Source organism: Callorhinchus milii, unplaced genomic scaffold (genome assembly GCF_018977255.1).
Source record: "Callorhinchus milii isolate IMCB2004 unplaced genomic scaffold, IMCB_Cmil_1.0 Scaffold6, whole genome shotgun sequence".
Taxonomy (NCBI): domain Eukaryota; kingdom Metazoa; phylum Chordata; class Chondrichthyes; order Chimaeriformes; family Callorhinchidae; genus Callorhinchus; species Callorhinchus milii.
In genome coordinates, this window is record NW_024704747.1 from 8,621,812 (window position 1) to 8,642,366 (window position 20,555).

The window sequence follows — 20,555 nt, forward strand, 5'->3', positions numbered from 1 at the left end:
CGTCTTCGAGACATCTCAAAGCCCTTCACAGAATATCTTGTAAAGTGAACTGTGTATTTTGTGGATGAAATGTGGCAGCCAATGCGTCAATTGGCAAAGTAAAATGCACTGGACGTGATAATACTCACATTTCTTTTGACAGCATATAAGACATAATACGGAAATGAAATAAGAAATGAAAGACTTTAGTGAGATTGTTTGAGAACACTGAGACTACTCTTAAGTGATAGATGGGATGATTCATTCTTAATCAAAATACTGATTATACTCTGGAGGTGAACTGTGCTTTAAGTCAGCACATTCTAAATACAGCAGAAGGAATTCACAGTTGCTGCATCTTAATTTACTTCAATAAATAATACAATCTAGACTTGTCTGATCACAATTTTATGACTTTTCATTTCTTGAAAGTCAAATTGAAAGATCTGTAATCACATTCTGTCATGAATGTATGTAGGCTCAATACTCACATTTTTTGCATGAATTATGATAGACTTTAGCATGGCCGAAAGAACATTTAGAATCTTATATCTATAAACTTGATGTTATGAAATTCCAGAATTAGGAGATATTTAAGTGATAGTGTAAAAAAAACAAAAATGTCTAAAATCTAGACTGTGTGTAAATGGAAAAGTCTGGTGATAATTTCTAATAATAGACTGAATATACTTTAAGCAACATTTATAGTTTCTGACAGTTGATATGATGAGTTAGTTCCCTGATCTATTTGTTTTTTGAGTTTTGAGGCTGAATAACATTTTCAAATGCAGTCACGGCAGACACTTTAGAACTCATTGTTATGGTGCTCTGTTTTGCAAGTAATGAAACATAGCTTTACTTTTGATAATTCCAGCATATTATGATACATACACCAAGTCGAATAGTAACTATATTTTGTAGGCAAACGCAGCACAAACAATCCAGTTGTGATCCCCAACTCCTCCCTCCATAGGTTGCAGATCATCCAGAACTCTGCAGCCCATGTCCTCTCCCTCACCAGGCTCCTTGATCCTATAACCCCCATCCTCGCCCGACTCTACTGACTTCCCATCATACAGAGGATACAGTTCAAGATCCTGGTCCTCACCTTCAAAGCCTTCCATGGCCTTGCTCTCCACTATCTTTGCGACCTCCTAAACCCGACCAACCTGCCCGCTCCCTCCGCTCACCGGGCTCCGGTCTGCTTCACTTCCCCCACCTTGCCCATCCCACCATTGGCAGGTGGGCCTTCAGACACTCTGCCCCCACCCTCTGGAACTCCATCCCGCAGTCCCTCTACCTCGCCCCCTCCCGTGCCTCCTTCAAGACCCTCCTCTTCGACTGTGCTTTCGATCACTCTGCTTCCCCCTGCCCTCCACCCTCCCCGATCCCGACCCCCAGCTCTGGTCCGAAACACTGACTGTCCAGCACCTTGGGACATCCTCCCGACGTGAAAGGTGCTATACAAATGTAATTTTGTTGTTGTTGTTTGATCCTTATTGGTTAGACTTACTCAAGGAATAATTCAAGATGTTAAAGTGTCCATAAAGTAATTTGCTTCTGTACACACAACATAGACTAGTCACACTGTTTTTTCATTTAGTTCTGCCCAACCGCTTAAATTTTATTTCCTTTCTTGTTGTAGCCCAGAGAAGCAATTTGGCTAGACTGATATAATCACTTTTCTACTGATAAGCCTTCCATGTAACAGTGAAATCACTTATTTTAGTTTGTCTCCATTTTATGATACAATCTGTTCTATTCCTTCCGTGGCTATTTCCTTTTGTGAACTAAAAATAGGTCATGCATATTTTATTAAGACAGTACATTGTTTTTCCTTACTGTGTGGAAATATGAAGGAATGGTCTGGTGTACTGATTTTGATGTTTTGATTTATTGCACATCTTTGGGCTCTTGGGACACCCCTACTAACAAAAGAAGCTTCTACTTCTTGCCCTTTCCTAACTGTTTACCCTCATTATGATTGAAGGACAATTGCTCTCTTGGATTAGGCTGTGGGAATAATACAGATAACTTACTTTATTTGTAACTAGCTGTACCCATTGCAGCTACGCTTGCAACCACAGGATCCAATACGGAATGTAGATTTCAGTGAAAGCACTCACAAACCATTTATCATGCCATAAACACTGTGTGTACACTTTAAGCAAAACTGCCATACATGTGCGATGGGTCATAACTCACGAATGATAGAAGATCCCATCAAAGCTACGCTAACCGAAGGTGTATTGTCTGCATGGATGATTATTCTATATTCGTCTGCAGTCATTCTTTCCATTACGGACTTGAAGCTCCTGATGTATGTGTTACTGTTGTGAAGCATGTCTTGTAGATCTAGTATGAGGGATTCCTTCAACCCCAGAACATTGCTTCCACGCTGCACAGCTCAGTTCATCATGAAATAGATCTGTAAGAATTTTGGCAACTCATTAGGTAAAGTATTTAGAGATCCTGATAAGGGATACACTTGTCCTTGTACTTTAAATGTTGGCATATAGTCTGGCTCTTTAATTTCTCTAGTTGTGCCAAAAGAGGTCACCTGGAAGCACACATTGTATTTCCTAAGGTTTGCTAAAAAAAAATGCGAAGAATCACTTGATTGCCATCCAGCAGACTTTTCAGGGGTTCAGGTGGCTCTGTGAGTCGCTCTGGTTTCACCTTGCCAAGTGAGCAGCACGTGGAAGGAACTTCTTTTGCCCATTTCATAGCTCCACAATGGGTACATAAGTTCAACATATTCCCAATATGATGGGCGCCATTTGATTCATAGTATTTGCCTGGATCATAGTTGAGCCCAGCTAAATGGAGTGACCTCTGCTACTGGGCGTAATTTTGCTGTGTTCTTGCATGCCTTTCTGCGTCCATGTCCAGCCATGCTGTTCTTTGAGTGGGCAACTCATTTTGCCATGTTCTTGCATGCTTTTCAGCATTGAAGTCCAGCTGTGCTGTTCTTTCTGCTTCAGATTCATTTAATTGTCCGTCTCTTTTTTGGCTGGCATTTTTATTTGTCCTTGAAAGGCTTGATCTTCGCTTAGGTATCTTTAAAATTAAGAAAATGTGCTATTTGGACGACTCCTGTTGGGAGGACTCCTGTTGGGAAGACTCAGTGGGAGGACTCCTTGTTGGGAGAACTCCTTGTTGGAAGGACTCCTGCGGGAGGAATCCTGCTGCTACTTTGTTGCAGAATTTATTAGTATAGATGTATCTTTGTAGAAGGGTGTGTGATTTTATTGCATACCTCATATTTTGGGGCTTAAGGTCACCTATGATAGGAGATTCCCGAAAAAAAAATAACCATGGAACTCCCCCATGCAAGACCTTTCTGATGAGGTATAAATCTTGTCTCTATTTCAATTGGGTATTGCGTTCTTGGCAGACAGACAGACATTTTGTTGTTATTAGTATAGATAAGACAGCTTTTGGAGTTTGATTGTGAGTTCAAACTCATAATTACATCTTTGGCCTGAAATAGTGTGACTCTGGGCTGACCCTCCTGTGCAGTGCTGTAGGTGTGCAACACTTTTGGAGGTGTCATCCTTCAGTTGAGACACTAAACTAAGGCCCCATCTGTCTGTTCAGTTGCGTGTGAAAGATCCTACTGGACTATTTGAAGAGGGAAAATAGTTTCTCCTGGTCTCCTGACCAATAATCCCACAGATAAAATTGGTCATTCACTTCATGATTATTTGTGGGACATTGCTATGAACAAATTGGCTGCTACTTTTGCCAACACTACATTTTATAGTAATTCTGTGTAGTGCTTTGAAATGTCCTCCTGATATGAAAGGCACTATATCCAATGCAAGGATTTATTGTTATTATTCAATATTGGCTGCTGTATATATTCATTGGAAGCTTAAAGGTGTCAAAGATTAAATATTGAAAACTGGTTTATTTTGTTACACTCAACAGATAGCAAACATTTATAAAAGGAGAGAGTTAGATATGGTTTCCAAAATACCATTCTTTGTGGGTGAATCTACACTATGACAAAATAGCCTATTTGCCATAATCTCTAGACTCACACACAAAGAACGACATTTTGGAAACTATAAAGATACCTGGAAACTTATCCCTGCTTTCAGCCCAAGGGAAGTAAAAATGTTTTTTCTGAACAACATGTTAAACTTGGAAATGCCTTTGTGAAGCTCGTAAAATTGTTGTGGTTGTAGAATGCAGACTGTTGCATAATTCAACTGCTTCAATGAGAAACTGCACTGACATGGCTGTGAAAAGCTATTTAAAAGGATGTTGTCCCACTGCACTGTTTCTTTCCACCTCTCAACTTTTGCCTTTCCTGCTATTGCTATCTAGATATCAGTAGCTATTTTTCCCTCACTTGACTATTACCCTTTATTCTCTGAGTAATTTCTTCCCCTCCTCTCTTTCTCCATCTAATCTTCCTTTCAGTGGAAATGTCACTCGAAGGCAGCTTCCATCTGGAGATTGTTACCAAACTGAGTGTATTTTCCCCATTTCTGAGTAACTTCTTTTCCAATCTGTGCAGTATTTTTATGTTTTCTCTTCTCAGATTGAGTAATTTAACTTTGATGTATTGGTTACCCGTCTCTCTACAGTTTTTTTTTATTGCTGTGACATCTTCTCATTTTGGTTTCCTTCTATCAGTATGTGTGTATCCTCTTGATATTGGCAAGACAATTAAGTATTCTCTAAAGTGCACTCACTCTATCTTCAAGCTGTCGCTCCTGTCAGATTCTGCTGTTTTCATCAACGGTGACAAACAGTTTCACATTTCTTCAAGAAAAAATCTTCACTGATCCACTCTTCATGACATCACTCACAGTTTCATCACCAAGGCTTCAGTTTTTGCATTTTGCCAGATGGTGTAATACATTAACAATTTACCTTCATAAACTACTTTCACTTTGGAAGGATATCCCAAAGCACTTGAACGGGGGAAGGTGGCTGAAATGCTGGTTCTTAAGGTGGGTTTTTGAGGACAGGGAGAGTGGAGAAGATGGATTGGCATTGGTATAGATCTGTGATCTCTTAAATTTCACCTGCTTAATTAGTTAGAGATATTTCAATATCTGGTCGGTTATCTATTCTTACTTGATTGACCATATCTGCAGCTAATTGTTTTGTCAACCATTGTACAAATACAGACAATGACAGGACTGTGGCCTTTTCTGTACTTCAGTGCCTTATGACATCCGCCCGACGTGATTACACAAATGTAATTTTGTATTATAACAGGACGATTAGTTATTTGTCAAATATTTTTCACATTTTTCCACTGTGCATCTCACTCATAGTCTTGCATATTGGCCTGGTTTCACCTTATTTGCATTAATGTTATGTAAGCCAATTGAACTTTGATGTTTTCTAGCTGAACAGAAAAACACTACTTAAATGTAGTTACTCCCAGTGTCCTGGGCAACATTCTCCCAAGTAAAATAATTCCCTTCATGGCTGTTTGTGGGACATTGCTGTGCACAGAATAGCTGCCATGTTTGCTTACAAATACACATTCACTACACTTTACAGTAAATTGTGCGATTTCTCGAATGAGAGGATGAGAGGATCTGTGTCAAATGCAAGCATTATTATTATATCCCATTCCACTTTCATAGAAGTATAAACCATTCACTTTCCTGATCTCCTTCACTTTGCGTCTATACCATCTTCCATTTGTATTTGTTGATACTGATGACCCACTCTTAAAAATTCAAATCAATTCCTTGATTACTTTGCAGACTATTGCTTGTAAATTCTGCCTCTCAAGTTACTTCCTTGGGTTTAAGCATTGTTTTCTTTAAGTTCTTTAAGGTAATTCTTGTAGATTTTTTTTAAGTGGACTTGTCATTTTCTGACGGCTTAGCGCCCTGTGCATAACTGCTCCTGCTAAATTGCTCACTGGATCTGCTGATTCTGACATGTCAAACACAAACAAATCAACCACCTTTTCTTACACTTTGCCAACTGTTGAAAAAATTTGTTGTTTGGCGAGGATCATAAATTGGATGCCTTTTGAAATTCACAATCCAGAAGGTGCAATTAAGGCACTGAATCTAGTTTGCAAATGTTGTTAATTGATCTCTGTATTCTTTTGACTAGCTGCTAACTGATCATATGTTGTATTCCTTCACACAAAGCAGATGATGGTGTAGCTATTTCTCTGATATGTGCCTTAGCTAATGAGGTGTGACTTACATTTTACACTATGTGGCCTCTCTAAAGAAGATACTTCCCTGTTGCTGTCTATCACAGCATTTAGATATATTTAAATACAATACAATACAAAATTACATTTGCATAGAGCCTTTCACGTTGGGAGGACGTCCCAAGACACTGGACAGTCAGGATTTTGGATCCGAGCTGGAGGTCGGGATTGTTAAGGGTGGAGGGTAGCAGTGTGGCAAAAGGCGCGGTCGAAGAGGAGGGTTTTGAGAAGCACCTTGAAGGAAGCAAAGGAGGGAACGAGGTGAAGGGAATGTGGGATGGAGTTCCAAAGGGTGGGGGCAGAAGGCCTTTCTGATGGAGGGGGGGCTGGGTGTGGGACGTGGAGCAGGCCACAGCCTGCTGAGGGGAGGAAGCGGACAGATTGATATGGGGTTAACAGGTTTGCAGAGGCAAAGCCATGGAGGGCCTTGAAAATGAGGATGAGATTTTGAACTCTATCCTCTGGGGGATGGGGAGCCAGTGGAGTCGGGCGAGGGTGGGGGTGATGGGGTCATGGAGCCTGGTGCAGGAGAAGACATGAACTGCAGAATTCTGGATGATCTGCAGCTTGTGGAGGGAAGAGTTGGGAAGGCCTGAGGTGAGGCAGTGGTGAAGCCGGGCCATGTTGCGGAGGTGAAGTGGAGTGTGCATCCCTGGATGCTGTGGAAGGGCTGATGGGAGCCAATCAGGAGGGCCTCGGTCTTGTTGACATTCAACTGGGGGAAGTTAGGTCTTATCCAGGACATGATGTCTGATAGACATTCTGTCAGCACAGCAGTGGTCCTGGAGTCAAGGGTGGAGGTAGAGAGGTAGAATTGAGTGTCATCTGCATACATGTGGAAGTTGATCCCATGTCAGTGGATGATGTCACGAGAGGGAGCATATAGATCTTAAAGAGGAGAGGACACAAGTCCTGAGGAATGCCGCATGAGACGGTGCGGGGGCTAGAGGAGAAGCTGTTTGTGGATCTTCAGCCATGAATGCATCTTCATTGTTGCTGGCAACTAGCTACTCCTTCTGCGGGCATGCCGATGACTTTGACCTCATCCTCTCATTGAACTCTGTATTTAATTTGCAGTCGGTTTTGTTGGTTACTGGTTTTGTGAGAAATTAATAACAATAAGTTGGAGAATATTTTGGGATAGCTAAAATATATTTGAGAGAGGAGTGGGACCATCATATTCTGACATGTACTTAAAAGAAATGCAATGAATTCATTTAAATTTGTCTAAAGGTGCTAAGATCAAACTAGGGTCATCTTATACTTAATCGTGTCTCAGGATTTCAGCATTATAGAGATCTCAGCCATGTCTATTTCATACCATGCTTTTTGTGGCTGAATTACTGCAAAACCCAGTATAAATTAGAGCTGAGATGAGCAATCACAAAGAAATTCACTCAAGAGCACAGCTATCCAGACCATCTTCAGACAATGGTTCATTGCAGACAATCAATGCACTGATTCAAATCACGGCGATATAAATATAGGCGGTGTGATTTTGTTTTTCTCTTAAAGGCCTTGGGATAGTCACTGGATCACTTAAAAACGTGTTAAGGGCTGTTCTTAATGTTATCAAAGAGCTGGTAGCATTCCTGTTCTTTAGTACTGGTGACACTAAAAGACGTTAGTTAACAGAGCTCTGTGGATGAAGTGATGTTGGATCACATCTCACAATATAAAGCAAACATCAATCTTCTTTTCTGCAATAAAAAACAAATTTGATTTCTGCAAAGATGTATTTTTAGTGTTTTCAGTTCTGGAGGTGTTTTCATCACTCTTGCCACTAACAATGCAATGTTTGTTATAACACATTTGCCAGAAGGAAAAACAAGAATACATGTATGTTCACATTGAAATACTAATATTAAACCTCACTTTTGATACCTTATTTGGAACAGGTCAATGAAAAGATTAGTTTGAACCAGACATTTTCTATGCAATTACTTTCCAGTCTCCCTCAGAGCTGCCTGGAGAGGTGGCAGAGGTCAGGATCCATTTCCTGATGTAAGTAGGTAAACAGTCGGGTATCCAATACATGGGAGAAATTACTTGGAAAATAGGGACCCCAAGCAAACAATAATCCTTGACTAGAAATTGTCTGCCATTTTATTGCAGAAGGTAGGATAAGGTTAGTTTATTTTCTGAGCAGGGAAAGGTGCAAATCGGTTTTAAGAGCACACCTTCATCCGAATCTGTCACTTTTATGATTGCTGTTATCTAACTGCCCAAGATAATATGGATTTGTTAATAATTGAAGCTTCTATCCGGTAATGAACGTGTAGTGTGAGATAGCACAGATGTTACAAATTTTCGTTGCGACATTAGGACTTCAAGAACACTCATTGATTGAACAAACACATAAATCAATTGGAGTTAAGCCGATGGTTAATGAAGCAGCTGAATCAGTTTCAGGCCATTGTGTTGGGGGAGTGGGAGGGAGAATAACCGATCAGGGTCGTTCACACCTGCAGCTAATCTTTAGCATTAGATTGGAAATTGCAATGTTTCTTAACAAAATGAGTGTTGTAATTATTCTTCTGGTCTGGATGGTTTTGCATCATATTAATAATTCTTGAATTTCATATAGTGCCTGATGAAGCGCTTTGCAGACTATACTATAAAGTGAATTGACTGTATATTTTGTGGCGAAACATGTTTATTAGTGAGTACACAACCCATGTAAGACATTAAGAAGTGAGAAGGACAAGTTTAAGATGAAAAGGCTTAAATTTATGGAGTTTGTGCCTCAGAATACTCGTATTGCATTCCGATTGTAAATAAGTTAGATGTTATGCATTTTTGGACATTGCGTTAAAATGTGTTTTTTCTTTTTAGGATGACTTTCTTTTCAGTGTCTCCATTATTAGTGGAATACTCTGCAGTATTTTGGCCGTGGTTAAGTTTTTGCTTGGGAGAGTCCTAACCAGTAAAGCCTTGATAACTGATGGTGAGTGTTAATACTTTCTGGCCTGTGATCAATTAATTTATTTTGTAACAAATTGTTCATAGCTGTGCTTAAACAAATGATGTTTGGGACCAGTACACATTAGTACAGTAAATTAATAGTGTTTTGATCAAGGTAGTGGATATCCCGCATTTGAATCGTCAGAAATATTACGACCATAATTTTTCCATTTCATCACAGGAAAATAGGTTACATGAGTAGCACTATCTTAGGTCTGATGTTGTTTACAGCTCTGATTCTTTGAGCTTCAGTTGGCCCTAATCATAAATGTATTTATTAAGATTAATGCAGGGGAATTTTAAACATAATTATCATAGCTTGTAAGTAGAATCTATTACATCATTGCATTTTCTGACTACATGAATGCCACTCTTTGAAAAGCAAATGATGCATTCTCTATTCTCCTTCTCATTAACTGTTGTGCCTGACTGGCAATGGTGTAGGTGCTAGCAAGGCAATTTCACAATGAATAATTGCACGTTTAACTGTTTGAGGCGCCACAGCATATATTACTGTGCTTTGAAATGGAATAGATTGAATGGGTAACACAACAACAAAACTGAGTGTTGTTTGTGAGCTAGCTTACATGGTGGTTTAAGAAAAAAAATGAAAAAAAATCTGATTTCGACACAACCCAGACAAAAAAAAATCCTCATTAGAGTAAATGGCACCTGTGGGAAGCCAGAATGCCTTGGGTACAATGGGCTGAATGGCTTCCTCCAGTGCTGACATTTCGATGATTATTTATACCACATCAAGCTAAGCCACTTCTCCCCCAGTACCTGACAACATTTCAGCAATCTAGAAATTTCACAGCAGTTAACATGTGTTACTGATATTTATTATCCAAATTCTGGTATTCTGTGCAAATAAAAAGAAAACAAAAAACACAAGAGGTGATGCAATTAGCCTCTGCGTCCCCGGGTTTGGTGAAAGGAACTGCAGGCAGGTCTGGCTCCTAACAGCTCTAATCGCATGTTTGTGAAAATTGAGAGAGGATAGTATTAGTTTAGTTGTGATAACCAGCATTGGTCAAATGCTCACATGTAAAGAAATGTGGGTACACCTGGGATTTCCAAAACCTATAGAATCAAACTCAGTGACTGAGTGCCTTGAGAGGAGGCCAGGAAAGCCACTGAAATATATTTAAAAAATTAAGTTTTGCTGCAATTCTCATATTGAATCTATTTCACAACATAAATATCTGTATGTGTTTAGGCATAGTTATTAGAAATACCAAATGTTTCAATGAAGAAACAACAAATTGCATGTATGTAGTGCCTTTCACATCAGGACGTCCCAAGGCGCTGAAATGAATTAAAATCTTAAAATGAATTGGTAGCGTTCTACAATCCAGATTTATTATAAAATGACTTGTTTGTGTACACAACAGTTTTGATATACTCCGGTTGATGTGTTATCTTCGTTTATTGCCGTTTGATACCCTGTACTGCCTCCTAGCAGTATTTAAGATACAGTGCAGTAGCTGTTTATTTGATCACTAAATGCGTACACAGCACCAGTTTCAAAAATAGTTTGTTGCATTTATAACCGTTTTTTGCCACTCATGTTTTCAAATGTTTCCACATGTCTCCAATATTATCAGTCTTAGAGTCTTAGTAAATACAATGTAAATTAGTTAACACTACAAAATGTTATTTACTGCTAAAATGTATTTTATTTCTATTTCTTCACTGTTGTGATTGTAGTTTTTATACAACAATTGCCATCGTACATTGTTAATAGAAAACCTGTCTTAATTTTTAATTTCTAAAATTCTATAATTTCTATAATGTTACTATAATAAAATTTGCACTTGATATGGAGCCTTTAGAACCTTATATGATGTTAACAAAATGACTCAAAGCTCTTAACAAGATTTAATGTAAACAACAAAATTACATTTGTATAGCGCCTTTCATGTCGGGAGGACGTCTCAAGGCGCTGGACAATCAGTGTTTCGGACCCAAGCTGGGGGTTGGGATCGGGGAGGGTGGAGGGCAGGGGGGGAAGGATTGAAGGCATGGTCGAAGAGGAGGGTCTTGATACGGGTCTTTAAGGAGGCAAGGGAGGAGGTGCTGCTTCAGAACTGCGAGATGGAATTTCAGAAGGTGGGGGCAGAGTGTGTGAAGGCTCACCCGTCAATTGTGGGGTGGGGTACGTGAAGCAGGCTGTAGCCCGCTGAGTGGAGGGGGTGGGCAAGTTGGTCGGGGGTTAGGAACTTGCAGAGGTAGTGGGGAGCAAGACCATGGATGGCATTAAAGCAGGCTGGAGGGTGGGGGTGATAGGGTCACGGAGCCTGGAGTGGGAGAGGACATGGGCAGCAGAGTTCTAGATGATCTGTAACCTGTGGAGGGTGATGTTGGGGAGGTCGGCAAGCAGGGAATTTTCGTAGTCCAGTCTGGATGTATTGAACGCGTGTATGAGGGTCTTGGCAGCCTGCAGTGTGTAACAGTGGTGGAGCCAAGTGATGATGCGAAGGTGGGGAAAGGCACGGATGTGGGGTATGAAGGACAGTAAAGTGCAGTGAATACTGCAATCAATTTGCACGTAGCAATGTCCCACAAATAGCATCAAGGTGAATGGTCAATTTTATCTGGGGAATTGTTGGCTACCTTGGGACTTCCTTCCAACATGAAAGGAGTAATATAAATGTAATGTGTTATTGTTGTTGGCTTGGAAACTGGGAGACACTACCCTACTCTCTTTGAATTGGGATCTCTAACCCTCCCATAATTTCCATTGGTGCTGTTTTATATGCTGATCACCTTCACAAAGTTAACTGGGATGCATCTGTGCAGTTTGAGACTCCAAATTCTGTTAACCACTCACCTGTAGGCCAGTCTCAAATGATGTAGGTAAAACTCATTTTTAACCCCAGTTCAATCAGTGACCAAATTCTGTGGATGTCTCTTGATAACTACAATAGTGTGAACTTTCTCAGCATCTCAGCCTCCAATATAAATGGATTTTCTGCAACCTTTTGTCTTTTACAATCCCTTAAGAGTTATCATTACTTCTTATTCATGACCATTACAGACTGATTAACAGAGATAAGATTGAAGGTGCATTACCCAACCCTAGCCATTGTATTGATTTGTGCTTGTTTGAAAGTTCTGAAAGGATCTTAAACCCTCTGGGAAATAAAAATGTTGTTTGTCAGGACTTATTTGTCAGGTTTATGCTAGTTTATTAAAGCTACAAACATTTGCAGATCTATAGACTCATTATTCGATCTTTGTAGTTTTAAAATGTTGCAACAGAAAAATATATACAATTAGTGAGATTCATCATAGAGGCGTTTACATTAATGTCCTCAGTGAATGTCACATTCAGAGAGCTAACTGCAGACATTTAAATTTAAAATTTTCAACCAGAGTAATAATAATAATCCTTGCATTTGATATAGTGCCTTATCATATCTTCGAGACTTCTCAAAGCTCTTCACAGGATATACTGTGAATTTTGTGGGCTAAACTAGGTAAGATTTCTTACTCCAAAATGCTTTCAACTGGGAATGATTTTACATTGCTTGGTCGTATACAAAAGAGCAAAAGAATCAATAGAATGTCTGGGACAAGGGATTCGTAGTTTTAAAAAATTACCTATTGAATTATCAGTAATTCCTGGTTTCACAATGAAACTAATTTTCTGTTTTTTTTAAAATGCACTCTCACTGAAAGATTAGATTACTGACCAAAGTCATTATGAATGTGAAGTTATAGACAACTAGATTTTTCAATTTGATTAACTTTTATACTGGTTGATCAATGTAGGCAATCTAAATACCCACAAATCACAGAATTATAAACTGTTAACAATTAACCGGTTTCTGAACAGGCTTACATTAAATAATTTTTATTTATCTCTATAAAAAGTTATTCACAATATTGGCAGATTTGTTACTTTACAGATATCAAATTCCTTTCAATTTTGAAATGTAACCTTTTTGTCAGTGTTAATTTTTGTTTCAGTACCCTTTTTTATATCCTTGCATTTGATATAGCGCTTTTCACATCTTCTAGACGTCTCAAAGCGCTTCACAGAATATACTGTAAAGTTAATTGACTGTATATTTGTGGGCGAAATGCGGCAGCCAATTGCGCACAGCAGTATCCCACTGTCTCTGTACTCCTTTCTGCTTCTCAACCTTTAATGCTTTCCAATCACATCACAATTTATTTCCTGGTAGAAGATCCAATAGCAAATTTGCATCAATTGATTTAAAGCTCATTTAGAACCAATCGATCACCGAACCTGGCTCCGAAATATATTTCATTTGTAACAATCTATCATATAAATAGGTATCCAGCAATAAACGATAATGTTCCATATCTTTTCTTTTTTGCAGGTTTTAACTCCCTTGTTGGAGGTATCATGGGTTTTTCCATATTGATCAGTGCAGAAGTCTTCAAACACCACGCTACTATCTGGTATTTGGATGGATCTATAGGGATTCTCATTGGATTTATCATTCTTGCGTATGGAGTGAAGTAAGCTTTTATTATTCTTAAACAATACTTTGAGAAAAAGTACCTGGGGATTGTGGTAGACACCAAGCTTTGCTTGGACACTGACCTTTAAGACAGCGCTGATAAAGGGTGAAGGCTACTCTAGTTATTCTTGCCTCTTCAATAATAGCAAAGTCCCAATGCAGGTTCGAGTTGTATTGCTGGTGTATATAACATGTCAAAATGTAGGAGGATGTCTCTGAATGCTTTATGAAGGCAGAGTGAGAGCATGCACTCAAGTCCCCAAGGCTTGGCTCTTATCAACCCGAGCCTTTTACTTTCTGGCATGACGTGAGCAGGGTTCATTTCTCTGGGGAAGAGTGTGCACTCTATTCCAGACAAAGAACATTTCTATGCAAAGGTGCCACACATTTGTGGAACTCAGTCTGGTTTGGATACTCTTTAATTATGGATTTCAATTTGTCAGATACAAAGGCTGACCAATAAAAAAAATTGAGACACGCTAACAAAATGTTTTTAAAAACAAAACAATTTATAAATAACACCATGTTTACACAGTTGCTAACAAAATACTGAAGTAATGTTAGTCCAAGAGCTACGGGGGGTTATTTTTCTGTCTGATTGCAAAAGGTTTGAAAGTGGGTTTTAAGACAAAAAATGGTGTAGAATATGAATTAGGCAGTCTTAGTTTTATCAGGGTGCACAGTTTTGCAGAATCCGTCAATTAATTATGGCTCATTTACATTACAAAGAAATATGGCAGAATAAGGGATAGGAGTAGAAAAACATTTATAGTTTCTACATTTTTAGTTCAATCATCATATATAAGTTATCATTTTACGTAAAATATATAGCTGCAAGCACACAGATATAGCAAGTGTTAATATAATTCATACAGATGAGGTTACTGGAGGTCACTGCTGTTCCACAAGTTATAAGAAAAGGTCTGAATGGATGTGGGACACGATGGGAATAATGCAAGACGTTACATAGATATCACATCACTGGCAAAACATTTTGGTCAGAATCTATGCGAGCGCTGCCAAGTTAATCGGGTGACTATCCCCCTTGGTTGTCCACGAGAGCTGGATGAAGATTCAGAAACCTTTCTGCAGGTTTTTGGAAATCTTGGATCGTCAGAAAATGTTGATCAGCTTACAGAAATATTACAGAAGTTTGTTTGTACTCTGTATGGCAAGCCAAAACTTGAGGAAGTGCAGTTACCTATTTTCAGGGAAAAGTATGCTCCAACAAATCAAAATAACCTCTGGTACTGACTCTAGCCTTCTGCTTCCAGCACATTCAGTTCTGATTCAGAAAACCAAATGGTTGCACTATGTTGCCTGTAAGTGGAAGAAAGCACACTTTCATTCATATTAATATGGATGGAAACTACTGGATGGCAAATAGATCTCTCTTTATTTTTGTCTGGAAAGTTTATCCACCGCTTTTCAAATATGACTTTGGCTTGTAGGGTTAACAGGATCTGATGATGATTCCCTGTGACTTGTCTGCCCTTTCAAGTTATGAGTGTGGCTGACTGTGCTGTCATAGACAGTGCCTGCTTGGCTCAACAACAACTGCATTTGTATAGCGCCATTCACGTGGGGTAGCGTCCTGGGGTGATTGATAGTGACGGTGTCTGATACTGAGAAAGGGGGAGGAGGATATGCGACCATAAGCATGATCAAAATGAAGGTCTTTAGGTGGGATTTGAAGGTGGGGAAAGAGGAGGAATTGAGAGAGAGAGTTCCAGAGTTTTGGGGTGTAGTGGCTAAAGGCATGGCCACCGATGGTGGAATGGAGGGCACGAGGGATAAACAGGAGGCGGGAGCCAGTCGAGCGGAGAAAGCAGGTGCTGGAGTGGGGGGTAAGCAAATCGGATAGGTTGGGAGGTGCGAGTGCTTGAAGGGATTTGAAAACGAGTGAGAGGATCTTGAAATTGGTAATTGGGAGCCAGTGGAGCCTGGCAAGGACTGGTGTGATGGGAGAACAGAGTTTTGTGCGGTGTTAATTGAATTTTGTGTATGGTGTAGCTGAGAGACCAGTGAGGAGGGCATTAGAATAGTCCAGCCACGAAATGACAAAGGCGTTGATGAGGGTTTCAGCTGTGTTGGTTGTGAGGTACGGACAGAGGTGGGCTATCGGACTATGGTCGTCTGTGGCGCACTACCGAGACCACCATGAGGGCTGGCTCGATTCCAATTTTCCATTGCCGAACATGCCACCCTGGAGCCAGTTCAATTCTGAGGAGACCCTGCTTTCCACCCCCCTCCCTCCCAACCAAGGGGGATAGTCACTAGGTGGTCGTTCGACATCTGACAAGCACGGGTTTGAGCCTCACTGGGTGGTAGGTACAAGGAACTCACTGCGAGCTTCCCGATGGCAACACATTCTCAGCATGAAATGTGGGAGAGCATTGCCACCATTTTCCTGACCGCAGCCGGGCACACATCCCCTTCCATTGAGCGATGGTTCTACTAAATGGGGATGCAGAGTTTAAGCAGCAGCTGCTTGCTTCTCTGCAGCCAATCAAGGTGGATTCCAGGTGTTGGACATATGAACGTGTGTTCATGAACTCGGACTCCAGGTAACGCCATCCAGCAGCTGTCGCCCCAAGCCTCAGAGTTTCCTCAGCAACATCTGGCGGACATCTGTATTCTTGAGGTTCAAGACCAATGCCTAGTACCAAGCTTACTCAGCACCAGCTGCTCAATTCAGGTCCTCATGTGAGGGGCCTTGGCAAATAGACGGTGCGCTATGAATCTGACTCCGCCTCCAGGATGCGTTAGCGACAGGTCAGTGTAAGCTGGAGCCAACCCTCCCTGCAGTCACTTCCCATATTTCCCACAAATCCACCTCACTGCTTGATCCTGGGCTCTGCAGATGGGTTGGAGGAAGTCTCTCCCTGCATCCCCAGGAGCTCAGATCCATAAAGGAGGATTGTTTACATACAGGTCTTGTATGTCACAAACTTGACCTGCATTGGGACCTTACTGTCCTTGAAGAGGGATGAGCATGACCAGAGTGCCCTTTGCCCCTTTTCAGTGCGGTCCTTCAGGACAGTGTCCAGGCTGACGTTGGTGTCCACCACGACCCCGAGGTACTGATAAGAGTCAATAGTTGGCACTAATGCTCCCTGTATCTTAAGAACATAAGAATTTGTTGTGCGAAAAAAGACCAAGGCCCATCTAGTTTGCCTTCCATCATCCTGGCAGTTACTTAACATGTCGTGTCCCAAACTATATACTTTCTCCCTATATTATTTTCTAGCAGAAATCTATCTAATTCGTTCTTGAAACAATATTTTCTGCTTCCACTGCCTTTCTAGGGAGTCTGTTCTTCCAATCAATTCCCTTGATATCTTCTCTTGAGCAGTGCATAAATACATGATCAATTAGTTTGAAGGTGAACAAATCCCATAGGATATCTTTGCTGCAATTAATGACAAATCATTTCCTGATGAAAGTGATTTTGATGATGAAAACGACAGTTTCTTCTACTGATGAATCCGATTATGACAATGAATGAAGATCCATTACTTTTAGGTTTAGTTCTTGTATCTAATAAACAAGTAATATTGTTTTTGTTGGTAAATACAGTTGACTGTTTATGTGATGATTATGTTGATACATTCATAATAAAAATATTTATTGATTTTTAGGTCTGACGAATGATGTCACTGTCATATGAATTGTAGATAAGTTGCTTTATTATTAAAGAGCAGAGTATATCTGACAAAGTCATAGCAGATTTATGAAGTTTAACCCTAAATGAAAACACTTATCGACATTTTGCTAACACTATCCATGCTTTGTTTTGCATTAAAAACCATAGGAACTGGCAAAATTCCATATCCAATATTGCAAAATGGTACAGACTGAGTACAACTAAGACTACCTAAATCATATTCTACACACTTTCGTATTAAAATCCAACTTCAAACCCTTTGCAGTCAGACAGAAAAATGTACACCCCACCCCTCACCCGTTAGCTTTGATCTATGTGGAGCAGGAATCCTGGGTTATCCTGCCAGTTCTGAGTTACATTGAATTGGGCCATAAAGAAAATTAGTCTGATTGTGCATTTCTGGACTTAATGTATTTGGCACAATAGGCTACTAAAATCAGGTTTATTACAGAGCTGGTTGCTTGATCCACCAATAAGTGTTTTTGTGGTCATAAATCTGTGCTTCAGACATTCTAGAGTAATTTATTCATGGCTTTTTGTTTTTTAGGCTTTTGGTGGATACGATTCCTCGTGTAAGACAAACTCACAACTATGAGACCTTTGAATGATGAAAAGGTGCGGTGATGGCACAATCTTCTTGTAGAACTAAAAAAAACTTAGAATAAATCTATCAATCTAATCTAGGCAATAGTAGTGACTGTTTGAAAAATTGCTGCTACGGAACGATTTCTCAATTGTAGCCCAACAGAACATAACCATGAACTAATCAGATATTGATGTTATATACACTGGACATCATTCTGTTGTATGCGGAAGAAATTGATAATCTTTTGTATTTATGTTAAAAACTATACAGGGTAATGTAGTAAAGTGCGTATACCAGTGTTTCCTACTGTGCTGTGCAAATGAGAACTGATGTGGTCAAGTGAAATATAATGGTTCAATTTGTCATCAGCTTCTAAGAGTTCCAGAGTTGCATGCACCTCTGCTATTTTGAACTGTTTCCTTTTAGTGCATTATGGAAATAATAGAATGCAATTATCAAATTGATTAATTTGTTAATATTCCTTCCATCACAACTAAACGTTCACACATAACACATACGCATGACTTCCATTACTTTAGTTATCACAAACACCATGATATGTAATTCCAATTTGTATAGCAGCAAGAGATTCATTTGTAACGACATTGACCAAATCGGATTAGTTTTTGTTTTGGTCTTTTGCTTGCAACTTTTACAGTTAGTTGACTTTGTGTAATCACAAATTTTATAATTGAATAATTTAATATCCAGGAATGTTTTTAAATGTTTTTGCACAAGCACTTCGATTAGTAAAGCTTTCGTCTTATTGGAATGAAGGGAATGAGGAAGTCAATTTGTTTTTGCACCATTGCAAAACTTTTTCAGCTTCAATGGTTTACTTTTAAGTGCATTTGTTAGAGAATTAAGTATTTCAAAGGTTTGAGGTGTACGAATAGGTATTTTTAAATATTTATGTAAATTGGTAATTATTCACCAAAACAGCAGTAATTTTCATTCTTCATAACCCACAGGGTCAAAACAGGAGTAATACTCATTCTTCATATAATAATCCTTGCATTTGATATAGCGCTTTTCACATCTTCTAGACGTCTCAAAGTGCTTCACAGAATATACTGTAAAGTGAATTGACTGTATATTTGTGGGTGAAATGCTGCAGCCAATTGCGCACAGCAGTGTCCCACAAACAGTGGTGGATTGAAGTGACCAATTTATTATTGTTTTTCTTTCTTGAGGGAGTAAGGAAACTGGCCCAAGGTTTTGCCCTGCCGGGAATCAAACCTAGGTCTCTCGCTTGCGATGCGAGTGCTCTAACCACTGAGTTACAGATCTCTACAAGCATATCCTACAAGATTAAGGACAATGGGAGAAATGCAGGGAGTTGTACTTTTCAATTTGTTTTAAGTTGATGCGAGTTCCCTCCTGTGCTCTACTACATACACTGCATGAGTCTGAACATATAATAATAATCCTTGCATTTGATATAGCGCTTTGCACGTCTTCTCAACGTCTCAAAGCGCTTCACAGAATATACTGTAAAGTGAATTGATTGTATATTTGTGGGTGAAACGCGGCAGCCAATTGCACAGAGCAGCGTCCCACAAATAGTTGGGGATTGAAAATGATCAATTTATTATTGTTTTTTGTTTTTGGAAGGATTATTATCAGGCGTGTGGAGTAAGAAAACTTGCCCAAAGTTTTACCCTGCCTGGAATTGAACCCAGGTGTCTAGCTTGCAAGGCGAGTGCTCTAACCACTGAGCTACAGGACTCCTGTACAAATTTGTCATCAATGATGGTTGTTGTCTTACCAAGGATCTGCTTTGATATGCACGCAGCTTTTCTTTGAATTCTTAAGACTATTTGCAACTCTTTTTTAATATATAATCCCCTGACATTTATTCACTCTCACATGGCATGAATATCACTTCCAAAGCAAAATTTCAGTGGGAAGAGAATGACCAGTTAGGTCACTTGAATTCTTGAGGAATTCAGCCCCAAGTACTCAATCTTTTCAATAAAAAATTGACTTAACAATGTTCAGCATCAAAATATTTCAATATAATTTTGAACTTGTCAACCACTTCAACAGAAGAAAACTGTTTTCATTTCAGTACCATCTGACATCATACATGTCATACCATATATCGTATTGTGACAGATTTACAACAGTCTGCCAGAGCAAAGATATTATAAATCATGTTGCACATAGATATTTGTCTTCATTTAAGGTATCTGAACATAATGGTAGTTTGCTTACTAAAAGCTGTAGCGTTAATTGTCCATCTCAATATTGTACTCTGAAATCAAACAATGAAACTTGTAAAGCTACCAGACTGCTTTCATCTGCTATCAGCTGATACACATTGATTCCCAAAGCGATAGTAAATTCCGGGTGCTCTCTGCAGCCTAAATAGAAGATATTTGATTATAGACTGAAAGAGGAACCTGCTGCAGTTCTATTCCAAATTTGCCCTGTTCACCGATCACAGGATGTTTAATGAGAAGCTGCATTCACTGTTGACTTATTTTCTGCAACAAAGGATTGTCCTAGGGGCTATTTGGGTAACTGATATGGATGGAAGTGTTGCATAGGCAAATGGTCGTGGGCAATACAACCAATTACAGTTGTTATCTTCAAATTCTGAGACACGTCTTTCCTGGCATTAAATTGTTCAGGTAAATTAGCAATTTTGTAAAA

At 39.5% G+C, this 20,555-nt stretch overlaps 1 protein-coding gene across 3 annotated transcripts in view; it reads left to right on the top strand.

Annotated features, from left to right (window-relative positions):
- The window catches only part of tmem163a (transmembrane protein 163a), a 96,203-nt gene extending 77,943 nt beyond the window's left edge, over positions 1 to 18,260 (top strand). For all 3 annotated transcript variants that reach the window (XM_007896187.2, XM_007896188.2, XM_007896189.2), the window contains exons 7-9: positions 9,020 to 9,131; positions 13,501 to 13,642; positions 17,859 to 18,260. In XM_007896187.2, coding sequence (XP_007894378.2) covers positions 9,020 to 9,131; positions 13,501 to 13,642; positions 17,859 to 17,919 — 315 coding nt within the window. In that variant the 3' untranslated portion in view covers positions 17,920 to 18,260. The remainder of the gene's footprint in view (positions 1 to 9,019; positions 9,132 to 13,500; positions 13,643 to 17,858) is intronic.
- The last annotated feature ends 2,295 nt before the right edge of the window (positions 18,261 to 20,555 follow it).